This window comes from Panthera onca, chromosome B3, assembly GCF_046562875.1.
Source record: "Panthera onca isolate mPanOnc1 chromosome B3, mPanOnc1 haplotype 2, whole genome shotgun sequence".
Taxonomy (NCBI): Eukaryota; Metazoa; Chordata; class Mammalia; order Carnivora; family Felidae; genus Panthera; species Panthera onca.
Window position 1 is genome coordinate 132,954,472 of NC_138344.1, and position 16,418 is coordinate 132,970,889.

General features: G+C 42.2%; 1 protein-coding gene across 3 annotated transcripts in view; it reads right to left on the reverse strand.

The window, feature by feature from the left end:
* The window catches only part of NRDE2 (NRDE-2, necessary for RNA interference, domain containing), a 55,437-nt gene extending 39,319 nt beyond the window's left edge, over positions 1-16,118 (reverse strand). For 2 of the 3 annotated variants that reach the window (XM_078447912.2, XM_060620530.3), the window contains exons 1-3: positions 15,911-16,117; positions 2,280-2,388; positions 9-239 (exon numbers count right to left, since the gene is read on the reverse strand). In XM_078447912.2, coding sequence (XP_078304038.1) covers positions 9-239; positions 2,280-2,388; positions 15,911-15,974 — 404 coding nt within the window. In that variant the 5' untranslated portion in view covers positions 15,975-16,117. Of the gene's footprint in view, positions 1-8; positions 240-2,279; positions 2,389-15,910 lie in introns of all 3 variants that reach the window. The other variant, XM_060620531.2, reaches the window with a different exon arrangement.
* Between the last annotated feature and the right edge of the window lie 300 nt (positions 16,119-16,418).

Sequence of the window (16,418 nt, forward strand, 5' to 3'; positions counted from 1 at the left end):
AAACCTACTTTGGTTTCTCGGATTCCTTTTTACTGTCTCTAATGCTTCTGGAAGTTTTATCCTTTTCAGAATCACTATCTGGCTCAGACCCACTGCTACTGGACTGGCCGTGTTTTCTCCTAGTTTTCTTGTGGTGATGCTTCCTTTTCTTCTTTTTCTCTTTCTTCTTTTTTCTGCTTGTTTGTTTGGGCTTTTTGTTAGTGTCACTTTCATCCGAAGGCTCTGATTTCAGAGGGCTCCTGTTGGGGAAAATCAACATCAGAATAATTTTCAGAAGAGAATTAGAAAGAAGACTATGTCAATAAGCAAATATGTAAAAGGGAACTCTGCAGTGCCTTCCTGGGTCACAGCTCCCCTTAAGGACTTAAGAGTTGGACCTAAAACAACAGTAGGTGAAGAAATTCTAATTTCAACAGTTTCTAAACCTAGATGTGGGGCTCAAACTCATGAACCGCAAGATCATGACCTGAGCCGCAGCTGGACGTTCAACTGATGGAGCCACCCAGGTGCCCCACATCTATACATTTTTAAAGGAAAGTAATCTACCAGTCATTTTATCGAATATAGTATTTTTTAAATGACATTACAAAAGGTTTATTTTCAGTCCTACATATTAAGGCAATATGTCCTTAATGATGAGGGAGGGTGGGGCAAGCTGAGGGCAAAATACGGGCCGGCACCCCGCCCCCCCACGTGGGATATGTGTGATGTGCCTGGGACACGCCTGGCTACCCAAGAACAGAGAAAGTGTTTAAGTGCTTGCCATGGTGATGTGGGACACTAAGGCAAATGAAAACTGAAATTCCCTTACTGCCTACAACCCATCGACAAGTCCTTGAAACTGGCAGTGACCTCCCTCTAGGAGCTCAGCTGCCTCCAGGATGACGCTTTGCTGGGGGCAAAAGACAACCTTGGCTTAACATTATCCCCACCTCGAGGATCCTGTAAGTCGACTTCCCTCATCCCACCTGCCCCAAGATAGATGCTGGCAATCCTACTCCAAGCTTATGCCCCACCCCCCATACATCTGAAGGGTCTCATGACTGAGGTTTTATTAAGCGGTAATAAGCGGCATTTCCCTAGCAACAGCCAGCCCCTCAAGGTCCTGGAAACCTTGCTTCCAAAATTCCTTAGAGACTTACTCTATCCCTGACCCCCTCCCAACCCGAGGGTATACAATGAGCTCCCCATCAGGACCCCAGTGCAGCTCTTCCTGCCCGTGGGTCCTGTCCCCATGCTTTAATAAAATCAGCTTTATGCACCAAAGATGTCTTCAAGAGTTCGTTCTTGGCTGTCAGCTCCAGACCACCCCACTATCACCCCAAAACTTCATCACTTAATGCCCAAAAAAAGATTTCATTCTGGTCCCTGTGTTTAAAAGCTCCAAGGAGCTCTTCTGCTTTACTGAAACACCTACAAACAACTGCCTCACGCATCAACTATTCTCAATTTCCAAAGGCTTCTTGTACTTTTAGAGTCCTGGCTTCCCAGGGTTCATCATCTTAATTAATGAGACCATCTAGTCCATATTTGCAAGAGAACTCATTTCTCAATTCAATGATCTACAACAATTTCTTTCTTTTTTTTTAAATTTAAAACTTTTTTTAATGTTTATTTTTGAGGGGGAGAGAGAGAGGGAGCACGAGCAAACGGGGGAGGGGCAGAGAGAGAGAGACAGAGACAGAGACAGAAAGACAGACAGAGAATCCAAAGCAGGCTCCAGGCTCTGAGCTGTCAGCACAGAGTCCGACGCAGGGCTCGAACCCACGTACTGTAAGATCATTACCTCAGCTGAAGTCGGACGCTTAACCGACTGAGCCACCCAGGCACCCCAACAATTTCTTTCAAAGCTTAGTCCAGATATGTGCCATTCAGCTTTCCCCAAAGTTTCCAGGAGATTTTATCCTACATTCTACCACACCAGCATCTTCTGTTTTTCCAAAACTGCTAAAAATGCAACTGAAGAGATATCTGAGTGACAATATTCTAAAGGTTACTAATGAGGTTAGTCAAGTTACTTAAAGAATCACAATGATGCCGTTTCCCTTGGGGCTTAATTATTGGCAGTAACTGTCATGCACTTGCCACTGTAACGCAGGGGGAAAAATAGAAAGAATTTAGGAATGAGGTAAGGAAAAACAGTCAAAGATCACCTCATTGAAGTGAAAAGAGTTCTAATTCGCTCTTTTATCACAGGGTTTACGGAGAAACATTATTCAAACTAAGCTACAGACTACACACTGACAAAAACTGAAAATCCATCTTTCATAAAAACCTACCTTGTCAGAGGTGACCCTTCAGAAACCAGGGCTGTGGCCCCTTCAGTTTGTTGGCTCAGAGAGGTTATGGCTCCAGCACAAAAGCTTGGGTTGCTCAGCCAGTCTAATTCTGCACAGGCGAAAGAAAAAAGATCAATGAAATGAGCTCGATGGGATTTCTAGAGCAGGCAATCCATCTTACCAGCTGACGTCCTAATTCACAGCCAGTGTCAGCCAGACATTGTGAACAGTCCTCAGAAGCCGAAGGGAATCCATGAAATTTTTATTTCCCAGGGCATGGGGCTTTAACACACTCTAAAATATTTAAGACTGGAATCCTCTTGTGATAGCAGGCTGTGGCTTAAGCAAAAGCCACATAACAAGCGTGGCTTAAAAAGCAACAAGGCTTTATGGATTCCATCCACACTTCAATGAGCAGGAACGCTTCCAAAGCACTGGGTTTTAATGACCTGGCATTTGATTCAGACAATTCCAAAAAGTTTAAAAATCAAAGCATGCACAAAAGCCTGCCATGCTTAATACTGTTACAGAAGATTAAGATATTTTTCTTTAAAAAACATTCTGTTTTTGGGGCACCTGGGTGGCTCAGTCGGTTAAGCGTCCGACTCTGGCTCAGGTCATGATCAACAGTTTGCGAGTTCGAGCCCCGCTTCGGCTCTGTGCTGACAGCTCAGAGCCTGGAGCCGGCTTCGGATTCTGTGTCTCCCTGTCTCTTGGCCCCTCCCCGGCTCATACTCTGTCTCTTTCTTTCTCTCAAAAATAAATAAACGTTAAAAAAATTTTTTTAATACAAATAAAAATAAATATATTCTGCTCTTTGTAAGTTAACTTATAAACCTTTCCTTAAAACAGTACTCCTCTTTGGGGTACCTGGGTGGCTCAGTTGGTTAAGCGTCTGGCTTTGGCTCAGGTCATGATCTCACCGCTCGTGGGTTCGAGCCCCGCATCGGGGTCTGTGCTGACAGCTGGGAGCCTGAAGCCTGCTTCGGATTCTGTGTCCCCCTCTCTGCCCCTTCCCCGCTCACACTCTCTCTGTCCCTCTCTCAAAAATAAACATTTAAAAAACAAAAACAAAACAAAAAAACAGTACTCCTCTTTGAAAATAAAAACACAAGGTGTCAACTTTTCCAATGCTAAAATTAAATAAAATGTTAATAATGATTATCTCTGGGGGTGGTGAGATTAAATGTCCAAAATTTTTCCTCCATTAATTTTGAAGTCCTCTGGAATGAACTATTTCTTAATTACTAATTTTCTAACCTTTTAGGAGCCTTAGCTGTGAAGGAAAAAAAAAAAAACAAAACCCTGGGGTGGTGGCAGCAAGGGGGCTCCTGGGGGGGTTTGTATTTTGTCCTGTTTTGTTCTAGGACAAGGCCAGAGCATGTTCATGCGCTCAGGAGAAAGAACCCGTGAGATGGCTAAGTTAGGAGATGCACTTCCTAACAGTCATACTGGGATATCATCTATATACCATAAGGGTCACCATTTAAAATGTACAATGCAAGGGGCGCCTAGGTGGCTCGGTCAGTTAAGCGTCTGATTCTTGATTTCGGCTCAGGTCATGATCTCATGGTTCGTGGATCCAAGCCCTGTGTCGGGCTCTGCGCTGACAGTGGGGAGCCTGCTTGGGGTTCTGTCTCTCTGCCCCTCCCCCAGCTCACATTCTCTCTCTCAAAATAAACATTCTTTTTAAATGTACAATTCAATGGTTTTTAGTATACAGTAAAATACTGGATTGCAAGTTACTTGTTGTGCGAGTGTTCCGCAAGACAAGCAAACATTTTTTTTTTGAAATTTATTGTCAAATTGGCTTCCATACAACACCCAGTGCTCATCCCAAAAGGTGCCCTCCTCAATACCCATCACCCACCCTCCCCTCCCTCCCACCCCCCATCAGCCCTCAGTTTGTTCTCAGTTTTTAAGAGTCTCTTATGCTTTGGCTCTCTCCCACTCTAACCTCTTTTTTTTTTTTCCTTCCCCTCCCCCATGGGTTCCTGTTAAGTTTCTCAGGATCCACATAAGAGTGAAAACATATGGTATCTGTCTTTCTCTGTACGGCTTATTTCACTTAGCATCACACTCTCCAGCTCCATCCATGTTGCTACAAAGGGCCATATTTCATGCTTTCTCATTGCCACGTAGTACTCCATTGTGTATATAAACCACAATTTCTTTATCCATTCATCAGTTGATGGACATTTAGGCTCTTTCCACAATTTGGCTATTGTTGAGAGTGCTGCTATAAACATTGGGGTACAAGTGCCCCTCTGCATCAGTACTCCTGTATTCCTTGGGTAAATTCCTAGCAGTGCTACTGCTGGGTCTTAGGGTAGGTCTATTTTTAATTTTCTGAGGAACCTCCACACCATTTTCCAGAGTGGCTGCACCAATTTGCATTCCCACCAACAGTGCAAGAGGGTTCCCGTTTCTCCACATCCTCTCCAGCATCTATAGTCTCCTGATTTGTTCATTTTGGCCACTCTGACTGGCGTGAGGTGATATCTGAGTGTGGTTTTGATTTGTATTTCCCTGATGAGGAGCGACGTTGAGCATCTTTTCATGTGCCTGTTGGCCATCCGGATGTCTTCTTTAGAGAAGTGTCTATTCATGTTTTCTGCCCATTTCTTCACTGGATTATTCGTTTTTTGGGTGTGGAGTTTGGTGAGCGCTTTATAGATTTTGGATACTAGCCCTTTGTCCGATATGTCATTTGCAAATATCTTTTCCCATTCCATTGGTTGCCTTTTAGTTTTGTTGGTTGTTTCCTACAAGCAAACATTTCTAGTAAATTTTAACCTGATAAACAAACGGTGTCTTGCAATACAAGTAGTACGTGATTCAGAATGTCACATGATCACAACTGAGCCAATGGTTCCTCTCTCTCTCTCTCTCTCTCTCTCACTGAGGGATTGTGGGTGATCTCCCACGCTCGGTCTCAGGCCATGGTGTCTGGAAGAAATCAGTGATTTTTCAGAACGTTGGAAGGTGCCCACGACTGGTACTAGTGTATTTTTTGTCACTTCAAAGCACCTACGGACAGTCCTCTGCTTTTCCATTCAAGAGTAAGCCTAGGAGTGCTTAGCTTCATTCTAGGTCAGGCTCCTTGCAGATATAGACGCTTTCCTCTGCTGCTTTATTGCCAGTTACATTAAATACAGTATATGACAAGAGTTTATTAATACCGTAGTCAACTTCCGTGTGAGTGTATACAATGGCCCCATGCAGAAAAAGATTCCACTGAGCCAACAGACAGCAGTGATTCCATTAGTGATAGTGAAAGTCGTCCTACACAATAATCCTCCTCTCTTGTCTCCCTCACACCAGCCACAAAGGTTTTCAAAGGTAAGTACAGGTTAACTTATTTTTCTTTATATGTTTTCTTTATTATTTTGTATTATATTATGGTACTGTATCATTTATGTGAATATTTTGGGGTTGTGGAATCATCTGAGTTTCCATGATTTCTCATGAAGAGATTCACTTTGCTACACAAGTGCTGTGGATTACAACCATGTTTCCGGAACAAATTATACTTGCAGACCAAGGTTTTACTATATTTAGAACTGTGCAGGGCACCTGGCTGGCTAAGTCGGTGGAGTGTGCAACTCTTTTTAAAAAAAATTTTTTTAACATTTATTTATTATTGAGAGACAGAGGGAGACAGAGCATGAGCATGGGAGGGACAAAGAAAGGGGGAGACACAGAATCCAAAGCAGGCTCCAGGCTCTGAGCTGTCAGCACAGAGTCCAACGCGGGGCTCAAACTCACAAACCACGAGATCATGACCTGAGCCAAAGTCAGACACTTAACTGACTGAGCCGCCCAGGTGCCCCTGGAGTGTGCAACTCTTAATCCCAGGGTCATGAATTCCAGCTCCGTGTTGGGCATAGGGTTTACTTATATATTTTAAGTAAAAAATATCTGTGTTTTAGATTTTATATATATATATATATATACATATATATATATATACACATATATATGTGTGTATATATATATGTGTATATATATATGCTTGTGTATGTGTATATATGTATATGCATATATATGTACATATATACACATAGATATGTATTATGTATATATGTATATACACACACACACATATATACATGTATATACACACACACATGTGTGTGTGTGTGTGTGTATATATATATATATATATATATAAATTGTTCAATTATCACCATAATTTTAGAACATTTTCATCATCCCAAAAAGAAACCCCAGACCTATTGGCAGTCACCATCACTCATCTCTGGCTCTCCCACCCCCAGGCAACCACTAATCTGTCTCTACAAATTTGCCTGTTTGGGACAATATGATTTTTTTTTTTAATTTGAGACAAACAGAGGGGGAGAGGGAGGGGGAGGGGGAGAGGGAGGGAGAGAATCTTAAGCAGGCTCCACACTCAGCACAGAGTCCAACACAGGGCTTGATCTCACGACTACGAGATCATGACCCAAGCTGAAATTAAGAGTCGGATGCTTAACCGACTGAGTCACCCAGGCGCCCCCAAGACATTTCATATGAGATCATACAGCATACAGTCTTTTGTAACTGGCTTCTTCTACTTTGCATAATGTTTTCAAGGTTCATCCATACTGTAGCATGTATTAGTACCCATTCCTTTTTATCGCCAAATAATATTCCATTTTATGGGTAGATCACATTTTGTCCACTGATCAGCTAATGGACACTTGGGTTGTTTCCCTTTTTTGGTTATTATGAACAATGCAGCTATAAACATTCATGTACAAGTTTTATATGGACATATGTTTTCATTTCTCTTGGCTAGACACCCAGAATTGCCGGGTCATGTGGTAACTCATGCTTAGCATTTTAAGGAAATGCCAGACTGGTTTCCAAATTGGCTGCACCAGTTTACGTTCCCATTAACAATGTAGAAGGATTCTAATTTCTCCAAATCCTCGGCAACTTGTTACCGTCTGTGTTTTAGATTATAGTCATCCTAGTAGGTGTGATATCTTTTCTCATTGTGCTGCTGGTTTCCATTTCTCTGGTGACTAATGATGTTAAGCATCTTTTCATGTGTTTATTGGCTAATATTTGAACAGAAATAGTCAAATACTTTGCTCATTTTTTAATTGGGTTGTCTTTTTAGTATTGGGTTGGCAGAGTGCTTTACATATTCTTTGTTCTAGTCCCTGATGGTTACTGCATCTTAGGAGGAAGGAACAGAATGTGTGCCCCGTGATGACAGGTACTTTGTTTTACTCAACTGCTGTATCCATGGGACCATGAGCAATGCCTCGCATAACATCAGGAGGCGTTTAATAAATATTTGTGGAAAAGAGGGGAGACAGGGAGGGAGGGAGGAAAATTCCTAAGGAGGAAAGGGACATTAAAACAAAAGGGAAAGAGAAGGATCGTAACTCTTTAAGTGCCTACTGTAGGCTAAACACCAGGTAAAGCACTTTACATTTTTGTTATACCTTTTAAGCATCAAAACAATCTTCTTTGGGAGGTATTACAATCTATATTGTACAGAAGGAAACTAAAGCTCAAAGGAATTAGGTAATTTGTAAGGTCATACCCACTGAGGGCTACACAGCTGTTCGTGCAGTCTCTTTCCTACTGTTTCCTTTTCCTTCTGCGGTCTGGATCTGATCCCTGGCAAGAGGTATGTGAAAAGTTTCTGTAGCTCACTGAGATCATGATTATTGCCAAAACAACCGCATTGTGTCATGAACAAAGGAAAAGCAAGAAAAGACGGAACAAGCAATATGCAAAGAGAGATGCTCTCAACATATATTTTACATACATATACATAGTACATATTTTACATAAATATTTGAGACAGTGAGGACAGCGTGGAGGAAATGTAAAGAAACACAGAGGTCAAAACAACATAAAGTGTGTAACTCTCCAAAGTCCTTCAGAAGTCCTCCAAAAATAAGAAAAAGGGTTTTTAAGGAAACAATCAAGGCTTTGCCAAATGAGACCACTGGGGGAAAAAAAGTAATGCTTACAGAACTAAAACGCTTGGGGTTCTAACCCAAATCATAACTGACCTTCTCTGTGACCTTCATCTCAATCAAATGACCTTTCGTTGGGGCAAATGGTATTTCTACCTGACAAGTTACTGCTACTGCTTTTTTTTTTTTTTTTTTTTTTTGGTCCTGGTAGCACATTAGCAGTGAACGTGCATGGAATATTAGAAGTAATCATCACTGGATGTTAGGCATGCAGGAATTTTGAAGATAATCAGTTGAGGGATTTTAAAACTTTTTTTTAGCTAAAGAAAACGCCACTCAAACAAAATCTTCCCGAGAAGCCTAACCTGCAGAACAGCAAAAGCAGGGATGCTTCCTGGGGTTCAGAGGGAGGGGGCAGGTCTGAGAAAGCTCTCCAGGGCACAGCCCGGGCACCACTCCCTCATTTACAGAACAACATGGGAGGTCCGAAGAAGTCCAGTCCTCTGGCCAAAGGCACACACCCAAGCCTCGACCTGCACTCTGCCCAGTTCTCTCCACCATGCACCGTGGTGCAACTCTTCACTTCCTCAACGAAGGAGCTGGCTTTCCTGAAGTCTCCCTGCAACTGGTACACGGGGCTACCGTGGCGATTTTCATCCTGTGATCTCATTACCTGCGGGGCCGTCTTCCCACTTCATTCTAAGGTCCACAGCTCAAATCCTTACAGGGACCAGGGGCGCCTGGGTGGCTCAGTTGGTTAAGCACCTGACTCCAGCTTGGGTCATGATCTCACAGTTTGAAGTTGGAGCCCCGCAACGCGCTCTCTGCTGTCAGCACTGAGCCCATTTTGAATCCTCTAGTCCCCCTCTCTCTCTCTGCTCTTCCCGCCCCCCCCCCAAATAAACAAACATTAAAAGAAAAAAAAAAGGCTGTCTAAAGAAAATCTTTACAGAGACCGGATTAGTAATGATTCCTGTGATAGTACAGAGAATGAAAAAAAGAAAAAGACAAAAATACTTTGCCAAATAAGGAAATTGGTTTACAACTCTTACATCCGAGTTTTCAGCTCCCACCCTCCTCCTATTCCTTCCTTTCCAAGCTAAATGCAACATGAGGGCAGAGGTCATGACTACTCACTCCTGTATTCCCAACCCCTAGCACAGGGCCTTGGCACAAAGCAACTGGGATCAATAAATATTTGTTGAAAAAACAAAATGAGTGAAGATCTGAGCCATATCTTCCTATCTTTGTATCCCCAGCTGAACTGAAGCAATATGAGATTGTCAAAAGCATGCCATTATCTAGGTATAAAGTACAACCATTTTAATTCTTCCAGTGTTCACTGCAAATGGAGATTGAATCATTAAAGAATAAAGTACCGAATACCCACTATGTGGCCAGGCACAGTCCTAGGCTTTCGGGGTAGAGTGTGACTAAGGCAGGCCAGGTCTCTCTGCTCATATGGTATTTATACTTAATCATAACCTTACTGTTCACATAACACATGTGCATTGTGAAATTAAATTTTGGTTATATGGAATCCTGGAGAAAGTTATCTGAGATTAAACAATGCTTTATTAATCAGAATGCAGTCTTTTTCTATATTTACTTACATCCTCACAATTTACAAGTTCCTTTGACAGAAGTCAAATATGTATTTAGATAATTATATCAACAAATATTATGTATTTAGATAATTACATCAACACCATGCAGGATGTAACATATTACAGACAGGTTGAGCAGGATACAACATGCTTGGGTTTAAATGGAGAAGCTGACTGGCTGACCAACCTTTTGTCCCTGCAGGCTAGTAAATAAGCATAGGTTGAACCTGCCTGGAAATGAGCACTCTGCTACACACACACACACACACACACACACACACACTCCTAAAAAAGGAAGCATGGAAGCATCAGGCAAAAAACCACTTTAGGAGCTTTAGAGCCTGGCTGGCTCAGTCGGTAAAGCATCTGACTCTTGATTTCAGCTCAGGTCATGTTCTCACAGTTTGTGAGTTTGAGCCCCGTGTCCGGTTCTGCACCGACATCACAGAGCCTGCTTGGGATTCTCTCTCTCTCCCTCTCTGTGACTGTACCCTAATCAAATGCACGCACTCTCTCCCTCCAGATAAACAAATTAAAAAAAAAATAAACAACAACAAAAAAAAAACTATTGCCGAACAAAACCCAGGCAGGTATCTAGAAGAACCACAGCATGTGTAATTTTACAGAAAATTATATAATGAATCATCACTAAGTTGACATTCTTTTTATCACAAGTTTATTATATAATGGTATCTCTCCATCACTAGTGAAAATGCTTTAATTCAATTCCACTAGATACAGGGATGAGGAAATCACCACGAAAAGATTTAAAATTTTTTTTAACATTTTTTGAATCACAACTGGATGAAATATCCAAGTTCACCCCCTCCCCATTCTATTGTAATAAAATAGCACTGATTCACTGGTTTAAGTGAACTCAGGTGAGCACCACCCCTCCAGGAATCATTCAAAAAGGCATTTCTAAGGCTGAGTATAACAAACGAACATATATATTAGGGAAGGGGATTGTCCCTTTAGTAAGACTGAGTCAAGCTCTTCATTTTGATTGAAACCTTTATTTTCTGACAAGGAAACTGAGGGAGGAAACATTTGTTCAGAAAGCTCCAGCAAACATGGCTAAGCACTGAGTTTAAGGTGATTACAGAGAACCTAACCAAAGTCAGCCCTTCTACAGAGTTAACCTACAATTTGAAGAGAACCCAGGGATCCCAAAAGTAATGTTTAAACAACCCAACCCCCAACATTCTAGTATCACAGTGTGACTCAGAACACAAGTTTTTGAGTCAGAAGGAGCTGTGTTCAAATACTGGCCTTACCGTTTACCGGTTGGGCAACTCTTAACAAAATACTTAATCTCTAAGTCTCTCTTTCCTTTCATTCAGCATATTTTATTTTATTTTTATTTTTTATTTCTAGAAGCTAGGAACACAAAGCAAACAAGACAAAACCAACCCAACTCTCAGGGTACTGACACACTGGCAGTCACACACACTGTGACAAATGTCAAGATAAAGAAAATACACGGGGTACAAGGAGAGCACATGGTCCCAACCAGGTATGGGTCAGAGAAAGCTGCCTGGGAGAACATGTCCGTCAAGACCTGAAGGATGAGGGTAATCTGCTAGGGAGAGTCTGGGCAGAGGAAATGGCTGCTACAAAGGCCCGAAAGTGCAAACACAAGGCTCTGGGAAACAGCAAGCTATTATGTCTGGACCCCTGGGAGGAGAGCAAGTGGGGGCAAAAGGAAGCTGGAGAGGTTAGGGGCCTTCAAAAGGTGTCAGAGTTTGGGCTTCTCCTAACAGCCACAGACAGACAGTAGAGAGCTCCGAACAAGAGTGACAAAGTCAGAGCTAGGATTCTAAAGAGCAGCAGCCAAGAGGAGTATTTAAGAGCACGTGTTTTGGGGGTGCCTGGGTGGCTCAAGCCATGATCTCACGGTTCATGAGTTTGAGCCCTGCATCGGGCTCGCTGCTGTCAGTGCAGAGCCCGCTTCGGATCGTCTGTCCCCCCATCTCTCTGCCCCTGCCCCACTTCCGCTTTCTCTCTCAAAAATAGAAGAATAAATTAAGAAAAAAAGAGCACGGGTTTTGAAGCTAGACTGCCTGAGCTCAGATCCTGGTTCTGAGGCTTAAAAAAGGATGGCCATAAAGAAGGATGAGATCTTGCCATTTGGGACAACATAAATGGACCGAAAGGGCTATCATGCTAAGTGAAGTCAGAGAAACAAAAATACCACACGATTTCACTTCTATGTAGAATCTACAAAACAAATGAATAAACAAACAAAAAGCAGGGGCTCCTGGGTGGCTCAGTCAGTGAAGCGTCAGACTTTGGCTGAGGTCGTGATCTCGCCATTTGTGAGTTCGAGCCCCACATCGGGCTCGCTACTGTCAGCACGGAGCTTGCTTTGGATCCTCTGTCTGCCTCTCTCTCTCTGCCCCTCCCCTGCTTGCACTCTCTCTAAACAAAACATTTTTAAAATTTTTTTAAAAAATAAAAAGAAAACAAAAAGCAGAATCAAGCTTCTAAATACAAAGATCTGATGTTGCCAAAGGGGAGATGGGAGGATGGGCAAAATGGGTGAAGGGGAGTGGGAGATACAGGCTTACAGTTTTGGGATGAATAAATCACAGCAAGAAAAGGCACAGCATAGAGAATGTAGCCAATGGGATCGTCATAGTGTTGCACTGTGACAGATGATGGCTACACGTGCAGTGAGCATAGCGTAAGGTATGGAGTTGTTGAATCACCATGTTGTACATCTGAAACTAAGGTAACACTGTGTGTCAACTGAAATCCAAATATAAAAGGAAGTCCGGTGCTTCTATGTGCAAAAGAAGACCAGAACAGTCTAAATGTCCTTAATAGAGGATTGTTTGAATAAACCATGTGACATCACACTATGATGTTCTGTGCATCAAAAGAAATGAGGAAGATCTCATACTATGCTGTACGGTGATCTCTGGGATTCAAGCTAAAATGCAGACCAGTAGGCATTAAAGAAAGAGCAGGGAATATAGTCACTCATATTAAGGGAGAAAAAAAATGGAAGGATATCATTGACTAATTAAAATTCTAACTTGCAGAGTAAGGAAAGTAACAGGCTGGAGGAACAAAGATGGAAGCCTTTATTTCTCTGGACATACCTGGTTTACATTTTCAACCTCAGAACCATGTAAATGTTTCACAACACTATAAAACAGGATCGGTTCAAAAAGAAGAAAAAAGCAATCGCTAAAAATTAAAAATATACCTAACTGTATAACAAACTGTTGATAACACCACAGAGAATTATTTCAAGTGATCTTAAAACACAGTAATTTGACCACACATCTGCTGCAGGATAGGTCCTAAGGACAAAAAGAATCACAAAGAAATACTAAACTATTTTTTAAGCTTATTTATCTTGAGAGAGGGAGAGACAGAGCATGACAGCATGCATGAGGAAGGGGTGAGAGAGAGGGAGAGAGAAGGAGAAACCCAAGCAGGCTCTGCACCATCAGCACGGAGCTGACGTGGGGCTCGAACCCACGAACCAGAGATCATGACCTGAGCCAAAATCAAGAGGTGGACACTTAACCTACTGAGCCATCCAGGCGCCCCAAACTATTTAGTATTAATCACAATACTAGTGTTATTTTTAACATATACATAATTGTATCGATGGCATTAGGAACTAAGATTTTCAGTGTAAGAAGAAATATAAATATTAAATTACAAATTTATATACAAATTACATATTATATAATAAAAAGAAATTAAGTAAAAATCTCACGATCTTCAATTTGGCCCGGAAATATCACTGTGAATTCATGATGTATTTTTCTCTTCCTGGTTTTGACCACTCAAAATGTCTAGAAATAATGCCAACCCAGTGCAACTAGCACTCCGAACACCAATTTGTGGTTTCAACCTCCCCGAACCATTTTCCCCTAAAAGAAACAATGGTTTTTAGAGAAACAGCCAGTTCCAGGCCATAATGGAACATATAAGTGATGAGCTCTGGGCATCCTTTAGACCAGAAAGCAAGAAAGCAATTAAAGACACCTGGGTCATGTCAAAAAAACACATACCAACTTAATTAGACTCCCATTAGCACGGATGGGACAATGTGAGCAATAGAAAAAATATCTGCAATGGATTGAAATATAAGTGTTAAAAATTCAATAGTTTGTAACGAAAGCAGGGAAAAAAAGAAACATCTAATTGGTCACCTCTAAAAATTCTAAGGACCCCAACTCATTTTCTGAAAATTGGCAAAGAGAACACATCAAGCATTGTCCTTCCTGCCTGAACTGTATTTCAGGGTATCCCAATAGTGTTGACAGGAAGTTTACGGAATAATTGTCACCTCGGCCAATAGCAAATACCCCAACGAAGTATTTTCAATTAAAAAAATTATACCTGAATCTAATTAACTCTCTAGATCTAATTGCCAGCTCACAGGAAATACTGGGATAGAGAAGCATGCTAAAGGACACCAGGAGGATTTGGTGGGAAATGTCTACAGGACAGATGACTCAGTGTCCTCAACAAAGAAATCACAAGGGAAAATAGAGGGGAAGGAGAGACTGTTTTATATTAAAAAGAGACTTAAGAGATATATCTACAAAATACACTGTTGTATCTTTTTTGGATCCTGACTTGAACCAACATTAAAAGACCATTTGCAAGACAAGTTGGGAAATCTGAACAGACTAGAAATTAGATGACATTAAAGAATTACACTTAATTTCATTAAGTGATGCTTAGATTTTTTTTTCATAAAATGCTCTTTTACAAACATTATCCTGATGCTGAAGACCCCCAGAAGACATGTGACAAATATCTTAAGATAAATGACAAGAGCGACACTCCCCTTTAAACCTTCTATTTCACCTTCCCCCAGTAAAGGATAACCCCTAGGCAGTTACTGAAGTCACCACCCTTCCTCACCATCAGTCTCAATCACCTTTCCCAAGGCTCCTCTTCATGCCTCTGTATTTCCAAACTGGGCTGTTTGCAGTTTTCTGCATAGGTCCCATGATTTCCTTCCTGCATGTCTTTGAAGGCCCTGGAATGCCCTTCCACTATCTCCATTTGTTCAAATCCTACCCTCTTGAAGACCCCTCGCAAAACTTAGCTCCTATATAAAGCCTTCTTTGAAATTCCCATGTTGCAATAGCTCACCTGTGCCATCTATAACATCTTACCTTTTCTGTTACTTTGTGAAATACTTATTATTGGTCTGTATATTCAGCAAACATTTATTGAATACCCTACCACGTTTTGGACCTGTGCTCGGGGCTAAGTATGCTATCATGTATAGACACTGTCCCTGACCACATGAAGGTTAGGGTCTAGCGAAGGCTAGCCAAAAACTACACTAACTATATAAGAAATGACTCACAATTAAGCATTACCAAAAAAGAAGCGTGTGAACTAGAAAGGATATAAAAAGAGGTGCCAGACACAATTGGACTCTGCCACATAAGTGTACGATTTAGGATTAAATACTTTACATTACAATTCACTGTGCCTCACTTGTTAATAATGCAGATTTCCTGGGAATGCTTAAGGCTTATAATGAATATGTAATACCATCACCTGGCACCCAGGAGACCCTCAATAAACAGTTCTGACTCCCAGCACCTGCGCCCTTGTGGAAAGAACTTGCTTTTTTTGATTAGGCTTTGGGTCCTAATCCCTAGCTCTGAGTCTGACAAAAGATATGAACCCAATAAGCATTTCAGAAATCAGTAACACGGGAAAGGAAGAAAGATGTGGTAAGAACACCCAGCATCTACATCAGGAATCTCCTTGAAATGTAGGGTACTATTATCTACGTTTTATACATGAAGCAACTGAGGCTCAGCGCAAGAATGAGGTCCAAAAGCATGACAACATGCAAGTCCCGGCTCCAGGGCCTCTCCTGGGTCTCTTTTTCTCCATCCATTACTCTGCAACTCAAACCCAGAAGCCAGGACGAGACCAAGAGCCCTTCCCAGAAGGCTTTGCAGCGCCGCTGAGAACTCTGGGATACAAAGGGATAAACAAATCCAAGGCAAGGACCGAGACCTAAGACCGAGAAACTTCTTTGTAATCTCGCCGGGTGACTTCTTCGCCCCTTTTGTTTCCTTACCTTTCCTGGCGCTGCCGCTACCGGAAGTCTCACCAATGCCTGCAAAGGCCGGGAACAGCGCCATGACTGCAGGCCGCACCGCCGTTCCCCTCTCCAGAAATGGCGCCGGCGAGCGGACGCCGGTAGTGAGGCCTTCGCGGTTGCGGTGCACTCTGGGAAGTGTGGTTTTTCCCACTCGCAATCCCTGGGGCTTGACCCGGGGACCTGGCAGGGCGAGGAGGGGCGGGGCGGGGCGGGGTGGGGCGGAGCCACATCGCCGTAATTGATACTGGAAGGCTTCTGTTAGAACCCGGAAGTGCAGAGACCGGATGTGGAATTGTTCGGAGCAGAAAGTAGTAGAAGCTGGGATTCCGGTTGACCCCTGAACTCGCACCGTCACTAAGTGGGTCAAATTAATCAGACTCTGAGGTTCAGTTTCCTCATCTGCAAAATGTTCGTTAGATTAAATGAGCCTTAAGTAAGGTGCTTAGTTGGCATTGTGACTGGCCCATGGAAAGCACTTGATGAA